Source organism: Protopterus annectens, chromosome 6.part0, assembly GCF_019279795.1.
Source record: "Protopterus annectens isolate FY-2018-M chromosome 6.part0, PAN1.0, whole genome shotgun sequence".
Classification (NCBI taxonomy): domain Eukaryota; kingdom Metazoa; phylum Chordata; order Ceratodontiformes; family Protopteridae; genus Protopterus; species Protopterus annectens.
The window spans coordinates 1,624,269,329-1,624,291,436 of NC_056737.1; the positions used below are offsets into that span (position 1 = coordinate 1,624,269,329).

At 40.1% G+C, this 22,108-nt stretch overlaps 1 protein-coding gene across 1 annotated transcript in view; it reads left to right on the forward strand.

Moving 5' to 3' along the window:
* The window catches only part of DNAH7 (dynein axonemal heavy chain 7), a 4,771,155-nt gene that overhangs the window by 658,527 nt on the left and 4,090,520 nt on the right, over positions 1 to 22,108 (forward strand). Inside the window, exon 6 of the mRNA XM_044073696.1 lies at positions 2,250 to 2,369. Within this exon, the coding sequence (XP_043929631.1) occupies positions 2,250 to 2,369 (120 nt within the window). The remainder of the gene's footprint in view (positions 1 to 2,249; positions 2,370 to 22,108) is intronic.

Genomic DNA, 22,108 nt, shown 5'->3' on the forward strand with positions numbered 1-22,108 from the left:
TAGGACAGCTGAACTTTATTTCTGGTTAATCAGAGTTTCCTTAACTGATGGCAGGTGTGTACCCAAGAAGACTAAATACTGTAATTAAATCAAAAGATGCTTCAACAACGTATTAGGTTAAGGGTGTGCACACTTGTGAAACCAGCTTATTGTACTTTTTTTATTTTTTATATTTTCCCCTAACAGATTTGTTTGTTTTTCAATTTAATTGTACAGGCTATAGGTCACATTAAAGGTGGGAAAAGTTTTGAAATGATTTATTGTGGTCTCATTTTTTTAATATCACAAAACCTGTCATTTTAACAGGGGTATGTAAACTTTTTATATATATATATATATATATATATCTATATATATATATGTACTTGCACACACACACACAGACAAATACACGGATTCACTTTACATGCTTGAAATTCTGAAATATAGAACTTCAGAATCTCGAGCCCATAAAGTGGAAATCCTAAAAGATCGAAAACCCAGAAGCGCGAAATTCAAAATCTCACATTTTGGAGATGTTGAATTAGTGGTTCTGGTGTTGCGCTGTGTTCAAGGATTCAGGTAAGTGTTTGTTTTAAGGGTTTTGGGTAGGGGCTGTAGCGTGTGTTAGTGTATTTTGTTACTGTGATGTGTGTGCGCAATGGGAATGTAGCTTGTGTGGTGGTGTTTCGTATGTTTGTGTATGTAGAGCGACCCTTGGAGGTAGTATATTTAAGTAGTGGGGGTAATGGGGGGCAAAGCGAGGCTTGCCCCCTTCTTGTATGTAGGATAGGGTTGTGTGTGTGTGTGTGTGTGTGTGTGTGTGTGTGTGTGTGTGTGTGTGTGTGTGTGTGTGTGTGTGTGTGTGTGTGTGTGTGTGTGTGTGTGTGTGTGTGTGTGTGTGTGTGTGTGTGTGTGTGTGTGTGTGTGGATGAATTTCACGTGTGTGTGTGTGTGTGTATTTATATATATATATATATTTATATATATATATATATATATATTTATATATATATATATATATATATATATGTGTGTGTGTGTGTGTGTATATATATATATATATATATATATATATATATATATGTGTGTGTGTGTGTATACATATATGTATGTATTATTTTGTGAGAGAAGGGAAATTGAGTAATATTGTAGCATTTAAATGACTGAATTGTAGAAATACTGTGCAGAAAGTAATATCTTTCTTGGAACGTATTTAGGAAAATGGGGATGGATGTAGAGAGTAGAGTGAAGTCATTTTAATTTGTAGAAGGGTGAATGATGCATCAAACATACACTACAATAGTAGCAAATATTGTGGTTGTATTAAAGGTTACTTAAGGCAGGCATTGGTAGACCACCACTTCACTGAGATAATGAGGAGTGTCATGGAGTTGTTTTTGTTCTTTCGGCTTTTCCCGGTTAGGGGTCGTCACAGCGGAACTCCGGTCCGCTAATGATTTGGCAGTAGATTTTTACGCTGCTGAAGTGCCAGCTCGATGACCAGCCTTCAACAAAGGCACGCTCATTCATGCATGTCTTTCGAATGCCACTCGACCCCCGGGAGGACATGCAGACTCCACGCAGAAGGTGCTCCAGCTGAAAATCGAATGGGAGAACCTCTTGCTGTGAGGCGACAACGCTAGCGAAGGGTGCATAAAAGTACTGAAAAGAAATAAAGAAGGTAGGCCAGATGGCATAAGAAGCAAAATATGCTTACTACACCAACAATTGGACTGTAATATTAATAGATTTGTTTAAATTCATCTAAAGAACAAATATTTTCCCTGATTCATGAGCAGGAGGGATATTAAAGCTTAACTGTGATATAAACTTATTATCCTTGCAGAATGCGGATAACTCTCAGAAATGTTTACTTTAGTATCATCAAAGTTAAGAAAGCAGTGGAGTCAAACTGGACTACTTAGAGTCATGTTTGTGTATACTGCTGGGTAATGTACAACACACATAATTGTTTTAAAGAAATGTTCTTACAAAGTATGCATTTTAAACAATAAGCAATAAAATTAACAGTACTTATCTGTCATTTTTTTTTTGTGTTTCTGACATGCCTACTCTTAAAATAATTGTGTCATGATTGCAGAATTACCTTCTGCAATTCGTTTGAAATAAACGTACTAAACTATTCCTTTCAAAATATTTGCATTTGCCGTATAGTAGGTCTGTGTGTGAGAAACAGTTGTAAATGGTCTCTTACAGTTCTAAGAATCTCATGTATATAGGTTATATAGTGTTTTTTTTTTCATCAGGGAATTACGTCTGATCGATACTGAAGAATTTCATAATCATCAGGAGTCCCTAGAGCTGAATGTATTTCAGAACCTAATTGTGAGACATATTGAGTCTGCCAAGGAGAAGCTGTTTAAAAAGTATGTAAAGTTGTTTTTTTTCTTATATAAAAATGTTTTATTAATTTATTTTAAACTTTTTAATTAAAATGTTAATCAAATTTTTATTTAACTTTCTGCAACTATGCAGTTTTTAGATTTTTGGATAGGCAGGCAATATTGTGAAGTTATTCTGACAGAACATCTCATGTGGTGTGAAATACCTAACTCCTGGTAAATGAGACAATGGCACCATAGTTGCTTCAGAAAAGCATCTTAAGTGTATTATAAACATCTTTAATTGACCAAATAAATCAGTAAGTTACTTTTGTTGCACTCTAAGATCTGCTTTAATGCAGTTAAACTGCTTAATTGCATTACTGGATGCACAACTTTTAGTTAACCATGCAGATCAGTCTGCCACTCTAATACACCTCAGCTTAGCAGATACTGTACAGACAAGCTGTTGCTGTAGCGAACACACTTAGGCAGGGTGCTGGTAGTTTGTCTCCTTATGTAAAAAGCACTAATGTGTGTCATCTGATTGCAAACATATGTAATACTCTGCAAAAATGTGACTGAAGATTTGGTTTAGCTACAGGTGTCAAAAGAGCAATCAGCAGAAATTAACAGATCATTATGCAGTACATGCAGAGATCAAAAATAAGATGCAAAGGACAATTTTGGTACTACTCTAAAAACATAAGGTATGTTTCTGCGGGGGGAAACAAAGTTCAACGCATGAAAATTGTGCTGGTTGCTTGAGTTCCGGTTAACTGAGAGTTTACTGTATTATCTTTAAAATGTCATTTAAAATTATTCTGAGGTGAAGGAATGGTTCAGCAAGAAAATATCATTGGAAGTGCTGAGAAAAGATAGAAAACAAACAAATTAAAGTTTAAAAAAACTTTTAAAACTACAAGAGCTTGAAAGACAATGCCTGATATACTATAGATATATGGAGATGAATTCTGAATCAGAAAAAACAGTTTCTGGCAAAAAGATTTTTGATTACATAGTAAGGAAAAGGGAATCAAAGTAGCAATAGAATAGAGTGAAACCAGCAACAACTGAAGTGGACATGGACCTGTGAATAAATGTTAAATGATGTAAGTTAGGCAAACAACATCAGAAAGCAGCAAGGAAGTCTGTTATGTTTTTTGAAATATATAGGAAGAGGTATTACTAGCAGATAGCAAGATGAATTATCCTACTCTGTAGAGCATTGATCTGGTCCTTCTATTGTAATGAGTGAATTTCCTGCAATCTTAACTTTGCAAACTATAGTATAAAGGTATTTCAGAGAGGGTACCAAGACTAGTAAATGGTCTCAACCAAAAGGTAGTAATAGTCCAGAAAAGTTTAAATGTATATAACTTTACAGAAAGGGCAGAGAGGGTGAAGTGAATTCAATATATAAATAGCTCATATTGGTCGATAAGATTTCATAAGATGCATTATCATGATGTTAGAATGAAACAGCCTTCCAGAAGATGTAGTAGGGTTAAAAATAATAATGGAATTCAAAAATGCATTGGGCAGACAAAAGGATATTCTTATATGATGGAAGAAATAAGATGCATATTTTACAAGGTCTGCCCCTTATAAGGGAAATGCCCAGATTATGGTTAATAAGTCATTCTAATCTGCCATTAACATACTTTTTGATAGCTGATTTAGCTACAGCGAAGGCTAGCAACTTTAAATGTAGTGCTGGAGAAAAACTAATTCCTTTAGGTTAGAATTTACTCTAAAACAAGAGATTTTGACCTCCTGCATGCAGAATATAGCAGTAAAAAATAGGTATCAAAAGAGCAGCTGATGATCATTATTAGATCACTGTTACAATAGCTTGAGCTTTATATAATGTCCTTCAAGGATTAGACCAGCCATATAGCTTCCAAAGCATTAGGGCACCTTCTTATAGCTCCAGAGAGCAGTATAAAATCAAGTGGCTAGGGCACATTCTTGCTGTTAAGTGTGTTCTTCCCTGCAGGGTTTAAGTGATGAATGATTGGCTAGACCTTCACAAAAGCTGGGCATTTAAGTAGCCTGTGACAGATATTTTTAAATTTTACCTCAAATATGACATTTTTGATCATAACTCCTTGTGGGAAATGGGGCTAGCACTTGTGGTCTGGGGGTTGTCATTAAAAATATTTACCTCAAAACTTATTTTTCCTGTCTAGTTGCTTCATTGACTATCCTAAGCTCTGCTACCTGCTTGTCAGACACATTTTTTGGTAGACAGATGGTCCTGTGTCTGTTTGGAGATTCCATTATTATTTATCATATTTTGTGAGGAAATATGCTACTTTTCTGTCAAAAAGTGTTGTTAGGGACTGAGGCTAGTGTCTTTCTTTGGGGGTTGTTACTGAAAAATATTACCTCAGAACTTAAGGGTTTTTTTTGGCTAGTGGTAAGATCAATTCTTCAAGGATCCAGTGATCCATTTGTCAGACACCACTTTTTTAGACAGATGGCCCTGGGGAGTCTCTTATAATTTAGCATTGTTTTTCAGGAAAAGTGTTATTTTTCTTTTTAAAATGTTGTTAGGGGCTGGGGATGGTTTGTTCAGTAGTTGTCACTAAAAACAAACTTTACCTCAGAACTTGCCTTTTCTTCAAATCTGTACTAATTGCTTGTCAGACACCTTTTAAAACATGGACCTGGGTCCCAATTACTCGATAATTCCCTCCCTGAGCCACAGAAAGAGGATATCCAGGGGGCTTCAGTCTTGACTCCCACTTCCCCTTCACTTCAGCTGCTGCTGGGTGATTCCACTGTGGCCATCTATTGTTTCTTGGACCACTCATCACTTTATCTTTGTCCCCCTGGTGCTGTTCCTTGGGAAGACAGTAAGGACCAGGAGGCAGATACCTCCTGGGTGGCTTTTCAGCTGCTGTTGACAGGTGATGGCATCATTGAGGACAGGATCAGGTGATGCTCCTTCATTAATTCATTATGTGGACCTTCATTGCTGCGGAAGGGCCATCCTTTGAGTCACTGTTTTTCTGATGGGGACTCTCAGAATAAAGAAACATAAGGATAAATATTTATCTTCTCTTAAAGCAGGTTAGGAGGATTTGGCTGGGCTTTACTAAAGGTTTACTTAAAGCCTTACAATCTTAACATGCTTTGTCTTTTCCCTCATTTAAAAGGAAAAGATTTTCTTCTCTCTTAAATGTTTATCCCCAGTCTGAGTGCACAAAATTAGACTGTGTTTCTCAAATTCCCACAACACGGTCTGGGGACTCTTCAGGTTCCCTCATGAAAAGATTAATTTGTCTGATAAAATATATGTCATATCCTACAGTAAATTTTCAAAATCAATCTATCAAAATAATTAGAGCAGTTGGCCCCATTCATTCTGTCAAGCTGAGAAAAGCCTTGACAGGTGTGGGAAGAAAGTTTGTACTACTTCCACTTTAGCCTTCAGAATAGTAAATTGTCAGGCTCAAATGTCTAAAGTTTCTTCTGGTTTCTTTTGACAGTATGAGAAAATTAATTGCTCCCCCTTTTTCCAGAGACTAAGATATCATTGAATTCATTAGTATCCTTCTTGCCTTAGTTAACCAAATATGCTGTAAAATGCATCATACCTGTCAAACTGCAGACTGTGAAAATAGGAACAAAGACCTTTGAAAAGTAAGAACATCCAGACAAACATATTGTCAGTAAATTAGTATAACATTTCAGTACCACATAGCACACAACTCTTCCTGCTTCCAGTAAGAATGTGGGATACTACACGTTTAAAAAACAGAGTCACAAAAATGATGAAAAGTATAAGCATATTATCAAAGAGACCATGTAAAATCTGTTTACCTTAATTTTGCAAAATTCTTCCACACAAGGTCATTGTTGGTTTTTCTTAGAAAGGAGATTTAAGATGGTAGTCATTTGTCTTTAAATTGTTGGTACTATGGGTATGTAGGTTATGTAATATAGTTGTCTGTGTGTCAGACTTCTTTAAAACAACATGTGTGATGAGGGTATTAGAAAATTGGAAGAGGGGGTAAATCAATCCTAAAAATAGGAACATATATCCAGAAGTAAGAATGTCATGTACAGGGGTAAATTAGGCCCCAAAATAGGAACCTGCCTCCAAAATAGAGACAGTTGAGAGGTCTGAAGTGTGCTCATGACACTGGTAATGGTATTTCTAGAGCAGCTGTCTGCTTTCTCAGAGTTTACCACAGAATGTCAAAGCTGCGATCTTGAATGCTTTTCTGGATAGAGAGGTATTATTTAGCCCTTCTTCTGTTGAGGTCCATAAAATATTAGATGAAAGGAGAAAGGATGTTTCAGGGGGTTATCTGGATTTTTCAACCCTTCTTGACAGAATAAAATGTCGTCTTCTAGTGTAGGTTATTTTTTCCAGGTTAACAGAATCTGTGTTTCCAGCAAGGCACAGCAGGCAAATTAAAATTTAAAAATTTCAAAAAGCTGTGACAGGAAGGTTCAAAAAAGAAAAGAAGACCCTTCCAAAACCGAGGACAATCCAAGAAAATAGACTGACTGTAATTTGCTTACCCAGCCATCCTGGCAATCCTGTAAAGCTTCCTCTGTGGCACCAGATAACTTCAGTAACTTAGGTTTTGAGAACCATTTAAAAAGGCTACAACAGACAGTGGGAGTCATTTCCTCTTTTTAGGAAAGTCCTGTTCATCCAGGCAATAACCATGCAACTTCCACCCTGTTCTAGATCAGATGCTATACAAGTGGCCATTGACCTGGTCTTCCACAACTGAGAGGGAAAGGATTTTATGCAAGAATCCTTCTAGTCCAAAATGAAGGAAACCAGAGACCTCTCCTAAGCTCTTCATTCTAAACCTTCACGTCATGGTTTCAGTTTTCTGCTTTGCCCTCTGATTTGTCAACAGCTCTGAGTGTTTGCAAAGTGCCTAGCTCCTGTAATAGAGCATTGCTGGCTGCAGAGCACTCACATTTTTCCATATTTAGATCATTGCCTTATTTTTCAAGATTCTTTTGCAAGTTATCAAGAATCATTGGCTTAGGTTTTCAGGTGAACTTAGAGAAATCTCTCATCCAGTATCACAGGGTAGTGTTTCTGGGATGTTTGCTAGACACATTTTTCATGAAAGATTTTCCTCCTCAGGACAAAGTGGAATTTACTAAGAACAAATGATCTTCATATTGATCACTACTTCAGTAGCCTTAGCTACTATATGTGTTATATCCTGCCAAAGATATAATAGCTGGCCAGCTTCCAAAGTTTCAGGACACCTTCCACCCACCTGAACTGTCAAACAGCTCAAGATGAACTGACTAAAAGAAGCTTGGGCAGGAAGTTCTTCAGAGCTTTACTGCCACCGAAGAGTATGCTCCTCTGAGGCTTTTGAGGATCGACAATCGGCTTGTGCTTTCATATGCTTGACAGATAACTTCCACTTGGGGACAAAATGTTCCACTTTTTATACTTACTGATGACATCACTTTCCTGTTCAGAAAAGTTATTTTAAAGCTAGGAGTGTTGTGTTTTAATCAACTGTTTCGAGACTGTAACCTACTTTTAAACGGGGCACTTTTTTTCTGTCAGTTTTAAAGTACTGTAAACTAACTGAAAACGTGTTCTGTGTCAAAATTGTGTTTAATATTACATTGTGGGGCTGCCATAGTATTTGAAAGTGCTTTTTACTGTTTTTTTTTCTGTCAAAAGTTATCTCCTGTGGACTGGTAGTTTTAACGGCATTTACTGCATGCCTTCCCAGGGAAGTAAGCACCATTTTTGGCTTGATTATGGAACAGATTGTCAGTCCTATGGTCAGTCCTTCTTCCAGACACAAAAAGAAAAAGTTAAACAAACACCCTTTGCCACCACAGCAGGCTAGTAATTTAACTCAACTGCAGGTGGGTAACTCAACTGGCCATTTGTTATACCTCAGACCACTCATCTTTTTTTCCAAATCTCTCTGGTGTGGCACTTACAGCCACTGTTGACCAGGGGTTAGCCACGTCCTCTGTGGCTGTGGGAGTCCCCTCAATTGGCAAGAACAAGCCACTCTTGTTGGTCCCGGGAAATGTAACAGGCAAGGTTTCCCTGTTATGTCAGAATGCTGGGCCCATCTCTGGAGAAGCAGCGTCTGCCATTAGTAAATTGGCTGGCACCATTTTGCCTTTCAAAAAGAAATGGAAAACCAAACATGTATCTACTCCTCCTCAAATTTCTTTGGATAGAAGTAGTTCACTGGGATTGGTTCAGGGTTTAACTCAGGCTATTGATCCTTCTTGTAGAGTAGTTTCTAGTAAAAGAGATAGGGATGCCTCTTTTCCTGAAGAGATTCAAGATTCTGAACTGAGCAGGAAGATCCAGGGATGGATTTAAGGTTTGTCCTCAGATTTCTGATTCAGACTTGGAGGAGAGCTTTCTTTCTGTGGGGGATTCCCTTTCTCTGAGACTGTTGCTGGAATGTTCCAGTGTTTTCAGTTGGAGAACACTGAGGTTTCTCAGTCCCTCAGAATCTACTATGAGTTTACAGAAAGATTTTCCAGAACCTACACCCATTCCTCCTGTCATGTCTTCTTTAAAGGTTGCGCGTCTTACTACCTGTAGTTTTTCAGATAATCAGCCAACTGTCCCTAACAAGGCAGAAAGGATTTATAAAGTTTCTCATGTTTATACACTTTTCTCAAACATAACCCAACAGCTATGGCCTTAGTTGACTCCACTGCTGCAAAGCACTTAGATAATTCCAATCCTACTCTTTCTTATAAGGATGGGAAAATGTATTGATAGTTATGGGGAAAAAGTGTATACTTCTGCAACTTTGATGTTCAGAATTTAAAGTGTCAGGCTCACATGTTAAAGTTTGTTCTGATATATTGTGAAAGTATGAGGAATGTTTTGTTTACAGTTTCTGTTTCTTGTGAGTAAAAAACTGCTTTAAATAACTTAGTTTCTTGTATTGCGCAGCTCACTACTCATTGTTTGCAATGTGTGTATGATTCTGTTGATACTTCTTTCAGGGCTATGGCCACTGCCGTTGTATTAAGGAGATTTACTTGGCTACATTCTCAGAGCTTCCTAGATAATTTTAAAAATGAAATTCTAAATTCTCCCTTAGGTAGAATTTCGTATTTGGCCCCTGTGTTGCAGAGTTGAGCAAAAAGTGTGATGAAAGGGGCAAGCTGGTCCAGGGAATTTCTAAGATTGTTTTATCCCTCCTTTTTGAAATTGCCCATTATAGTTTTTTTCTCCTCAATCAAGTTTTGGCAAAAACTGAATAAATAGTCTGAAGATAATTCAGGCAGCAGATGTTTAAAAAGTGGCAAGGGGAGTCAAAAAAGAAGTCTCAGACCTCCCAAAACCAAGGATAGTCCAAGAAGTCTGAATGACAGTTCAAGAGACCTTGAGACCCCCTCCCACCCTGGCCCTTATTCTCGCCCAGAAAGCCTGAATCTTCATTATTCTTTTTGGCAGCAGATTGTTTCAGACAAGTGTGTTCTGAAAATAATTCAACAGGGTTACAGATTGCCGTGGTAAGAAATTATTCCTTTCCTGGAGTTCATTCCTCCTCCTGCAGATCAGACTCTTTTGTTTCTTCCTGTTCTTCATCACATGCTGTCCCAAAGAGTAATAGAAACCAGTTCCTCCTTCCCATATGAAGAAGTTTTATTCAAGGATGTTCTTAGTTCAAAAATAAAAAAAAGAAAGCACCCCTGCATTACCAGGCTATAATTCATACCACACCTTTCGGCCACCTAACCTGAACCGAAACAGTAAAGGTGGAGGAGTATCCAGATTCATTAAGGATATCCACACCTCCAAGCTAGTTGCTCAGCATAACGCATCCGAGATTATCCAAGTGCAACTAACTCCAGGCAAGACCATAATCCAAATTGTAACTTGCTACAGATCCCCCACCATGCTCCAGGATTCCCACTCCTCATTTCTTGATATGCTGGAAAATATTAGGGTACAACCCAACACCCTAATAATGGGCGATTTCAACTACCCCACCATTAACTGGGAAAACTCTTGTGCTCAACATTTTCTGGAATTCATAAATTCCAATGCCTTGGATCACCTTATCCATACCCCCACCAGGGGCAACAATATCCTAGACCTGGTCATTACCAACATGGGCGATCGGTGTTCTACACCAGAGGTCAGTTCCTCGTTGGTCAGATCCGACCACAAGCTAATCAGCCTAGACATCCACATCCCACCCCACCTCCCATTAGGGAAATCACCGTAAAAAATTTCTCCAAAGCCAAGTTCACTCTTCTTAAGACAGAAGTGGCAAACTTCACAACACCCATGCAGATGGACAATAGAGGTATGACTGCTGAATCCTACATAAATGCACTTTATAAGCACTTACACAAGTGTGTGGATTGTGCTATCCCTAATAGAACCAAGATGCTATCCTCCAAAAAAAAAGGAAGCCAATCTGGTGGTCCCCAGCCATAAACAAACTCTACAACAGAAGAAAGAAACTGTTGCAAAAAAGAGGAAAATCCCATGACTGGGAGAACTCCCTGGTCAGCCTCAGTAAGAAGCTGAGATCCCCTCATAATATCCTCCAAAGCTAGTTATGAAAACAAAATCGCCACTGATTCTAAAGACAGCCACAACGCATTCTCTAGCTATGTAAAGAATCTCAATGGCAATACTCATATCTGCTCTGAGTTACAGCACAATGACACTAAATATACAGAACCAACTGATATTGCCAACATCCTGGCAGATAGGTTCAGTGCTAACTTTACCCCCCACCCCCTAAAGGGCCCATCTCTATGCAGGAAGAATGCAAAGTTCCTGTAATCACAGCTGCAGAGGTAAAAAGCACACTCTGCAAAGCCAAGAACACAGCATCCATGGGACCTGACAACATCCCAGGCTGCATTCTACATGAACTACAGAATGAACTGGCACTCCACCTAAGCACCATGTTCAATCATAGCCTCACCTCAGGCTTGGGTTCCCACTGAATGGCACACAGCGATGGTTATCCCACTCCACAAAGGGGGAGCCACCACGGACCCCAGGAGCTACCGCCCCATTAGCCTAATGAGCCTGGTCTGCAAGGCCATGGAACGTATTATCTTGGAACTTATAAACAATGACATTGGTAATTTCCAGACTCTGGACCCCACCCAGTTCGGGTTTGTAAAAGGCAGATCATGTCTCCTAAACCTGATTGACTTCTTTGAAGCAGTCACCAAAGCCGTAGACGAGGGTAAGGTGGTTCACTCAGCCTGTCTAGATCTCGCCAAGGCTTTTGACACCATTCCCCACTCCAGAATTATAGATAAACTCACTAAACTAGGTATAACTCCCTATGGGAAAGATGGGTTGTCAACTGGCTCACTGACAGAATTCACACTGTGAAAGTAGCAGACTCCAAATCTGACTTCAGAACAGTGACAAGTGGAGTACCACAGGGGTCAGTCCTGGGTCCTCTCCTGTTTATCTACTTTTCTGAAGTACAGGCTAACACAGAAGGTATTTGGCTAACCAAGTTCACAGATGACTGCAAACTAGGAGCCATAATTGAAACCCCTAACGATGTAGACATCCTGCAAAAGGGCTTCACTGAGACAGATGCCTGGTGTCAAAGTCATGACCTCAAGCTCAATGCCAAAAAGTGCATTGTCATCCCCTTTGGTAAAAACTCTGTACCCATGAGCTACCACATCGGTGGTAGTCTACTTAACACCAAAAGTGTGATAAGAGACCTTGGGACCCAGGTGGACAGTAGTCTCTCCTTTGATAATCACATTGACACAGTAGTCAGGAAATCCTTCTACGTGGCACACCTCATCACAAAAGGTTTCTCATCCAGGAAAAAAAAGGTCATTGTTCCCTTCTACATGTCACTCATTGTACCCATTATAGAGTACAATGCCCCTTTTGGTATGTACCTCACAAGACGTCTACAACAACTGGAAAGGTTGCAGAAATACCTCACAAAGAGGATTACCGGCCTCAAACAGATGCCCTATGCAGACCGTCTCAAAAAATCTTCAGCTTTACTCCATCGCATATCGCCTACTCAGAGGAAATCTCTGCCTAACATACAAAGCTATGTCAAACCCAGAGCTGTTGGACATGCTCTACTTAAAGAAATCCCAATCCCTCCAAGCAACATGCACTAGGGACCTAAACATTGTCTCCACAATAAACAGAACATGCTAGAGGGATAGATTCCTGTTCCAGAGACTTCCCCATACTCTGGAACAAACTACCTATCTATATGAAACAAAGCTCCTCATTAGCACTCTTCAAGAAAAATCTTGATTGGATGGGAAATTGGAAATTCACCCCAGGGATCACCTCTGCGGCTCTGCTCGACAGGGGCACAGGAGAATAATTTTCTTGGGTGGCGAAAAACAGGGTACTTTTTTGGCTAGGCTTGTATAGGCCCTAGAGCCAATAGCTTAATACCTACTTATGAACCTATGACTGTTTATAAGTTTGAGATGATTTCACTGGCTAAGAGTGTTCTGTAGACAGTTAATTCTGGTGGTTGTGCTTCTGTATGCAACTCTAGTGCTAGTCTGATCAGAGACCTTTCTGTTGTTTCAGAGAATGATTAAGAATCTGATGAGGACGACTGTGATTTCCTAGTTGACACAGAGTCCAATCACTCCGATTCTTTGTAAGGTGAACCTGAGCTTAAGTCCAAACAAGTGTTCACTTTGCCTTAGATGATTGCTAGATTTATTGATGTGTTTGCTTGGGAGGAGTTGGGAACTATCCCAGAGACAGGCATGGTGTATGATCTTATAGTGGATGAGATGCCCAGTTTTGTGGCTATCCCTCCTTTCTTACCAGCCTTTGAAGACGTTTATAAAGCTGTTTGAAGGACTCCAGTATCTGTTCCAGCAGTCCATAAAAAAGGCTCAGAGAAAATATAGGATCTCCTTGGCTATAACAGGTCTGTTTTCTCATTTGAATGATGACTCAGAAGTGGTCTCCCCAGCTGCCTGCTCAAATAAAAAGTCCTTGGCTTCATCTACTCCACTACCCCCTCATAACAAATGAAATGTTATACCTTCATGCCAAAAGGATGCATCTTTCTAGTAATCTATCAATTAAAATACTAAATTATGAAGGTTATATGTGGAAATGTATCTTACCGTGTGCATACAGTTTGAATGATTTTGCTGCATCCGTACCTGCAGAGCAGAAGTTTTATATGAATGGTGGTGTTTGTAATTTGACTAAGGTTTCAAAACATGCTTTGAGAGTTGTGCTTGAATTTGCAGGTACATTCCCGAGAAATGTTGCTTCTTGGTTACATAATCAGAAGTTCTCTGATGACTTAAAAGCTTAAAGTTTGAATGCACCTTTAAATTCTGAATTGGTGTTTGAGCAATCTGTTGCATAGATTGTCAAACAGTGGGATGACAGAGGCAAATTAATGCATGGGGTGTCTAGCATGCTTCATGTACCGAAGTTCTTGTAAAACTTGGCTTCTTCCTTCAGGGGGCCGAACAAACAAAAATCCCAGCCAAACAAGATCATGGATCCAAAAGGAAATATCAGGAGGTTAATTCTTCAAGACCAAAAATGAGGGGCTCTTTTCCGAAAATGAATCAACCTCCTGCAAAGAAATGACTATACAGAGGCACACAGCACCCCTATCTCCATCCTGCCATTCCTTCCCCCAGACCCTCTCTCAACTCTGCAGCCTGGTTGCAAATAGTCTCACACAAATGAGTTCTGAGAATAATTTGAAGAGGATACACTTGATAGTGAATAGAAAATCCTCCCCCATTATAGGGAATTCCCCTCACACCCACCAGACCAGATAGTACTCTTTTTTTTTTTTTTTTTTTTTTTCCAGTGATCCATCAAATGGAAAAGCAAAGGTCATAGAACCAGTGCCTGCGGTACACAAAGGCAAAGGATTTTACTCCAGAATCTTTTTGGTACCAGAAAAGGAGCACTCCTGGAAGACACTTCCTAGATTTGTCCTTTCTAAGCACCTTCATAAAAGTTCAGAACTTCAAAATACTCACCTTACGGTTGATCCTAGCATCGCTTTCAGACCACTATTTTATAGTGACTCTAGATCTCAGGGAAGCTTATCATTGTATACCTTTTCCTCCCAATTTCATGAAATGTTTGAGATTTGCTGTATGTGGCTTACATTGTTATTTTTCTGCATTACCCTTTGGGTTGTCTACTGCACCTTGAGTGTTTATGAAATGTCTAGCCCCAGTGGTTGCCTAATACAGAACCCCAGGCATCCACATTTTCCTTTATTTAGACAACTGCTGATTTGTGCAGACTTTGTATCCAGGAACTTGGAGTCCATATTCAAGGTCACATCCCTCCTTTCCCACCTGTGCTTCAAATTGAACTTTCAAAAGTCCTTATTGGCATCCTCTCAACAAATTGTTTTCCAGGGTGTTGGATAGACACAGTAAAGACAAATTTCTGACTTAGCATGGTATTTACTTGGCTTTCTCTCTTTTAGATGTGGCCTCAGCAAAAGAGTTCCTCAGAATTCTAGGCCCCATTGTCTCAATGAACCTCAGGATACCACTAGTCATACCACACAAGTAATTGAATTATTGGACCCAGCAGCTTCATCCCTTATAACTCCAGGTACCAGTACTGGGATTTGTGAAACAGAAACTGCAGGGCTGGAAGTATCAACTGTGTCTGAATCCAGGACTGAATTTTTCTGTTTAGACCCCAGTCCGATCTATCCAGATGGACTGTTCAGATTTTGCATGGGGAGCAGTGTCCATGGGAGTTCAGGTGCAAGGTTTGTTGGGCCCTGTGACATGCCAAAGTATATAAACATAAAGGAGACAGCAGCAGTGATTCATGCCTTAAAAGTTATGTCCACTTATGGACTCCAAGTTCACTTCTAGTAGTCACAGACTACCACCACCAGTATTACTGAACAAGCAAGGGGATACAAGGTCATACCATTTTTGCTGGTTGGCATTGATGGCCTTGGAACAGGCTGTACAGCATTCTCTGACTCTTAAGGCCTCATACATTCTGTCAGAGCAAAATGCAGTGGCAGACAGACTAAGCAGATCCTGGACAGATTCTCGAGTGGAATCTCCATGTAGCGGTCTTACAGGACTTGATCCTGATGTGGGGAACACCTCAAGTAGGTCTGTTTTCCTCCTTTCACAACAGATAACTGAAAAGCTTAAGACATCCTTGCAGGAATGTTTGGAAGGTTGGTATCATTCCTATGGTGGGGAATGTTCCTGTATGCATTTCCACCCTTTCCAGTGATCCCAAAGTACTTCAGAAGATTCAGAAATAATTTACAGATACTGTTGTGGTAAGTCCCTTTTGGCCCAGGCAAAGTTGGTTCTCACTTTTAATGGAATTGTCAAATGGCAATTACCATAAGCTTCCTCAGACATAATTTGTCCACACAGCATCATGGGGAAATGATGCATCCCATCTTAGAGCAATTGCAACTGACAGATTGGGTGATTTTATTTTGCTACCTTTTGGACACTTGTTCCATGAGGATGTGCACCATGAATTTAAGGAGGCAAAAAAACCTGCAACTGGAAAATCTTAAATTTGCAGGTGGGAGATGTCTTCTAGGTGGTGGCTGGCCAACAAAAGAGGTCACAAAAGGATTTCAACCCCTTTGGATTTTGAAATATTTGCATGAGCTGCTTGAAGATGGTTTGTCATATGCTTCTATCAAAGTGCATTTTGCGTTCATCTCAGCTTATCTGCCAATGAATACTGCCTCTTTCTCTCTTTTTGTGGTCAAAATGTTTATGAAAGATGTGATGTACATGAGACCTCCTCAAAAGTAAAGTCCTCCTCCCTGGGATCTCAACTTTGTTCTTGAATAATTCACCTTACCTCACTTTTGAACCTGCCTTTCAGGCTGATTTACAGTTCATTACCTGGATGTCTGTTTTTCTTATTGTTCTGACATCTGCAAGTTGACTCTCTGAGCAGCAGGCTCTCATTGTGGGCCAAACCCATCAGATTTTATACAAGGACAGGGTTGTATTGCACACTAATCCATTATCCATGCCTAAAGTTGTTTCTGAATTTACCTTGAATCAAGCCATCAATTTCTCACTGTTCTGTCATGTTCCATACATACAAAAGCTAAGAAGAGTCAACCTGTCTCTAGCAAATTATTGCACAGTGATTATCCTGTGCTATTGTTTTCTGTTACTCCCAACATGGTAAATCTCGTCCAAGCAAGTTTAAGCCTCTTTGATGGCATTTTAGAAAGGATTCTTGAAGTATTCTAGAGGCGGCAACCTGGCCTTCCGTTACCAACTTCACAAAGCACTAAAACCTGGATACCTCTTCAAGACTCAGAGCAGGTTTTGTTAATATCATTATCAAAGGGTTCCTGGAGCCTTTCCTTCCATCTCCCAGGTAGGGTAAGCTTTGGAAATCTACCCAAAATGCTACTGAGGCAGTTGGAATGATGAACATAGTACACTTGTGTAAGTCCTACTTAGCTGTAACAGTAGATTTTTAAATTCTCCCCTTCCTTTGTGACAGCACCCAGTATTCCTCAGATTGTGTGTAGCTGAGGTGGTAAAATGTATATTTATAAATATAGAATGCAAGCTAAATACAATGTAGCCATCAATTAACAGGTTTCTACCTTGGCTATTGCTGACATCATTGTCCTTGTCCAGGTAGAACATAGGTCACATAGATTAAAGTTACTCTTTGTCAACAAACTTACATTCAGAAAAGAAAGGTGATAAAATAACTTAAATTATTTGAAAGACAGCCAGTTATGTGGTGTAAAGGAATAAAGACCTATCTACAACCCATGTGACCTCATTTTGATTAGCAGCTTGGAATCCTGTCGGAGTTGGCTATCTGTTGTGGAATGATGAGACACAGGTCTGCTTACTTGTTCCAAGGGGGGGAGCATGTAGGGGGCACAGTTGTTTAGTGAACCATGATGGTGATAAAGGGGCTCAAAATTGGTGTCATGCTACTCTAGCTGGAAGGCACAGAAGGACACATCATGATGGAGAGGGTGCTTGTCCTCATAACACCTTTGCACACTTGCCTGATGACTTTAACCCTGGATGTTAGTGAAAGGTAGGACTTAACTGTCACTCCCAACAAACAGGGAGCAAAAAAAATCAATTTCTATATCTATACCTGTGTGTATCACCATATGTATGTGTGTGTATATATATATATATATATATACATACACACACACACACACACATAGACATATATATATATATATATATATATATATATATATATACATATATATATATATATTTACTTATCTCCATGGGTATAGTGCTGTACACTAAACAGACGCATGATCAACTTCAAACTATCAAAAAATGGAACATCATCAGGTACTGCGCATGTTCGAAAGTTTAACCGCAGAAAAGGCAAACCCAAAAATAAATACCCCCAACACTCACTACTAATTACAAATGCAAATTCTGAGATCGCACACTCCCCGAGAAAAGGGTATATTCCACTACCTGAAGATTGTGAGTCTCATGCACTTCAACCAAATGGTGCTGACCAAAGAGATATCGATCTTGTGTCTGTTTGACCAAAAGTAACAAACACACACACACACACATATTTTTTTTTTACTTAAAATCTTACTGTTTTCTGTTGCCTTTTGAATATACACATCTATATATCTATATATATCTATCCATCTATATATATATATATATATATATATATATATATATATATATATACACATATACACACACACAATTTTTTAAAGATCTGTCAAGTCTGTAAGTAAGGTATTTGGGGGGGGGGGGACTGGAAAACAACATAATGCCATCTCACAGAGGTCATAGGTAAATAGAGTGGAAACTTTAGCGCAGTGCAACCTGATGCTTATTATGTGTGCATAAATAATGGAATAATGCAATTAAGCTGGGGATAAGGCTGCATAATTAAATATTGCAGCCATAACCATAGTAGCAGCACTGCTGAGACAGAAAATCTGTAGGAGATCACATGACCCAGTGGAAAATGGCAGACAGATGGTGTACCTGACACTATGCACATTTGCAGACACCACCAAGCACTCCATAGCTGCAGTATGGGCATTGACTGCAGTCCATACAAAAGCAACATTGCAAAGTGCAGAGTCATTTCATCAGACAAATAAGGAGGAAAGGAGAGCTATTAAAGGTAACAATAGAAAAGAGCAAGTCAAAATATCACACTGAAGGACAGTATGAATGGAAGACAGTTGGGGAGGAAGAAGGTGTACTTTTAGGGACAGGTGCCTTTTTTCCATTTCATTAAGAAAAGTTGAGGAGGAAAGAAGAAAGGAGTAAGTGTATGAAGGAAGGAGGGTTTAAAGGGTGAAGCAGGGACAGACAGATAAACATACATTGCAGATTAAGACTGATAGGAGAAGCACTGACATATGGAGGGAAACTACAGAAAGAGATGCTGATTGACTATGAGTGGACACGCAGTTTGGGGAGAATTAGGCAAAAAACAGGGCCAGGAGTGACATATGGAAAGCAATAACCATCTTAATTGGCATAGGAAGGTAAAGCCCAGACTACACCACAGGCAGCCAGTTCACGTTTGACTAGCAGCTCATGTCTGTAGGAGCTGGCAAGGTCAGATGAGTGAGCAGCTGCTCTTTGCCTGGTCCATCCTGCAGGGAAGGAGACCTCTCTGAGTCATCACTTGGATGACACCTAGCAGAAGCACTAGGTGCTGAGCCTATGAAAATGAGCCATATATGTCTGCATGCATATAACGCAGAGTGTGTGAGGAGCACACTATCTAAACATGTTAGCAGCTACAGAACTCTTAGGACTGCTGTGAGGATGAGCTTGTGGGACATTCTGCAAGACCTAGAAGCTGGCACTACTCCGTACTAAATGTGTCTTGCCAAAGGTGAATGAATTTACTGATAAGGTACCTTGGGCAGGAAAACATGACATTCACCTAGCTAGGAAGGGTGTGGAGGTCCTTCCTGACCTTTATGGCTGAGCTCCATCTCTGGTAGTCTAGTGGATAGGACCAGATGGTTGTTTGATTCTCAACCATACAAGGAAGCACTCCAGAGTGCTAGCATGGACATCCAGCCAATAGTCTACCTTGGTCTTCAGTGGTGACTGCACTTCCCTACAGACAAGCAGGATTGGGACTGCAGTGGACCCTGAAGAAGTCCATATATATAACTGTATTATAATAATACAGTACAGTACAGACATCAATAAATTACACTCAACCCACCATCTGGAAAGCCTGTCCTGTCTCCTAAGACAGGCCATCCTATTGGCTTCAGTCTTCTCAGCCACTATGAAACATGAAACAGTAATCAGTACAACCATATCTGACAACAGAATGCAATTACTGCTACAGGTTCTAGGCTGAATGCACAGTGCCAGACCAAGTCTGGAGTGTTTACAATAATAAGGTGACTGCTTATCTCTGCGTTTATATCACGTTATCGAAAGATGAAAATAGCAAACACTATTTTATTTACCCCAAAACATCTAAACATGAAAATATCGAACATTCAGAACAGCGAATTTTTTCCAATGGAAAAAATTTGCTGCTCCGAAACACATACACACAACACAAGCACCTCAAACAAACAGCGACCACACACTTAAATTCCTACATCTAATGCTACACTAAACTAAGCATACACTACTGTCTACCCAACTTACCTTAACCCTAACCCTAAGGTCTGTCACTATCGCACACTCACCTAACCCGCGCCCTAACCCTAACTCACTTAAACCGCCCCTAACCCTAAAGTCTGTTACTATCGCACACACGCCTAACCCGCGCCCTAACTCACTTAACCCGCCCCTAACCTACAAACAATCGCACACTTACCTGAACCTAAAGCGTAACTTTCCACCACAGAGCTAAGAATAGTGAAGCCACAGAAACAGCCAACCAAATTATTTCCCGAGGAAAGAATTTGTTGTTCTGCAGCTTCGCTATTCTTAGCATTCGCTGAATAGTGTTCGATATCAGAACATTCGAAGTTTTAATACTTCGATGTTCTGATATGGATCCTTCTCTTTAACCTCTACCTTCCACTGGTAGAACAGGTCTAGGTTGTGCCTTCACAAGTACTTGTCAGTGTGGGTGACTATCTAACATCCCTCAGTACACTGGCAAGCTGGAATGAGGGCTTAAATTTTGTAGCATGGGGCCCTTAATTTCCCCCTGCAGTTGCTCCCTGTTGTCCCTATGCAGCAAGTGTGAGAAGATCTTGGATCTGATGATGTCCATTTCATTCTTCCTCACCACTGGATCTTAGGATCCGATATTGGATCCAATCTGGCCATTCCAGTAGACCGATGCGTCGAGTTTCAAGCTCATCCCACTTCCATAATATCCTGCATCTCCTCTAATTCCTCACATCTCATTTACCATCTTCCTGGTTAGATGTGATTGCTATCTGGTCTCGAGTGAGTAAAGATTCGTGTAGGTTTTCTGTGCTGCTTCTTCTGCTTCTGTTAAACTGTTCAACTTCTATATTAAAAAATTTTCTGTGTGTTATTTCACCCTCCCCTCCCAAATTTTGGGCTTCCCTTGGGGTTAGGACTTTCTTCTCCATTTCTGTGCAGCTTCTTTCACATACGGCCTCTGACCTACTGCTCTGTAACTTTTACCTATCCTATTAAAAAAATCTTTCTCTATATTTCTCTTTTTTCTTCTTTGGTTATTCCATTGTTTCTATAATTTGTAGAGTTCAGTTGGAATACTGTGTTGTGTGTCTGTGTGTGTGTGTGTGGGGGGGGGGGCTCCTGCCTTTATCACGTGTGTGGTGTGTTTGCACAAATGGCAGACAAACCCACTGGTTTTAAGTGATGCACATCTTATGAACACAAAATTCCAAATTTGGATGACCACAAGAACTGTGCCTACTGCCTGGGTCCTGCTCACTTAGATCAGGACTGCGAAATTTGCATGGGATTCTACCCCCATACTTTAGCTGATCACAGAAGCAAATTAATATTGAAAGGACTGTTGCCCTTGTCTGGAGCTCAGATGCCTGCCAAACCTAGAGCTTCAAATGAATCTAAGAAATGGTTTCAGTTTTGGTGCCAGGGTAAAGGCAAAAATTGTCAGATCCAACTTTGTCAGATTAGAGAAAGAGCAGACCTTCTTTAGATCTCAGGGTCTCCTTGGAGCCAACATTCTTTTTCACCCAATGTGACTCCCTCACAGATCTGACCTTCCTCTGTTCTAAAGGTTTCGGATCCAAAAGTGCTATCATGAGTGTTGGAGATAGTACTGATCCTGAGTTTTCCATCTCCTAGTAAGTCTTCCTCAGATTCGAAAGCTACGGGTTGGAGATTTTGGATTTATATGCCAAGACACAGCAAGTCACCCTCTCCAGCTAAATCCGCTCATTCCTTGGTCTTCTCTAGGTCCTTCAGGTTTTCCCATTCTGAGATGGACAGGATGATGCAGAATTTACTTAAGACTCAGATCAATATGGGGCTTTTACAGTCTCTGTCCCATCTTGTATTTATGAGAGCTCCATCACCTGTTCTAGCCACCACTCTTCTGATCTGAGCACCCACTTTGGAAACTCAGGATCCAGATACCTTGAGAGATATGTCATCTGAGCTGACAATAGTAATTATTTTGACTCCAGCAGTGTCCCAGAAAAGCTTGGCTCTGATGCTTTGGGAATAGAATGGGTCCCAGACCCGAGACAGCACATTGCTCTGTGGGGGTGATTTTGGCTCCAACCTGGTAGGATCTGCCCCTCCCCCTTGGGGCTTCACCTCTTGACAATTTGGGGCTGGTGCTGTCTCAAGGCCTTGATCCGGGG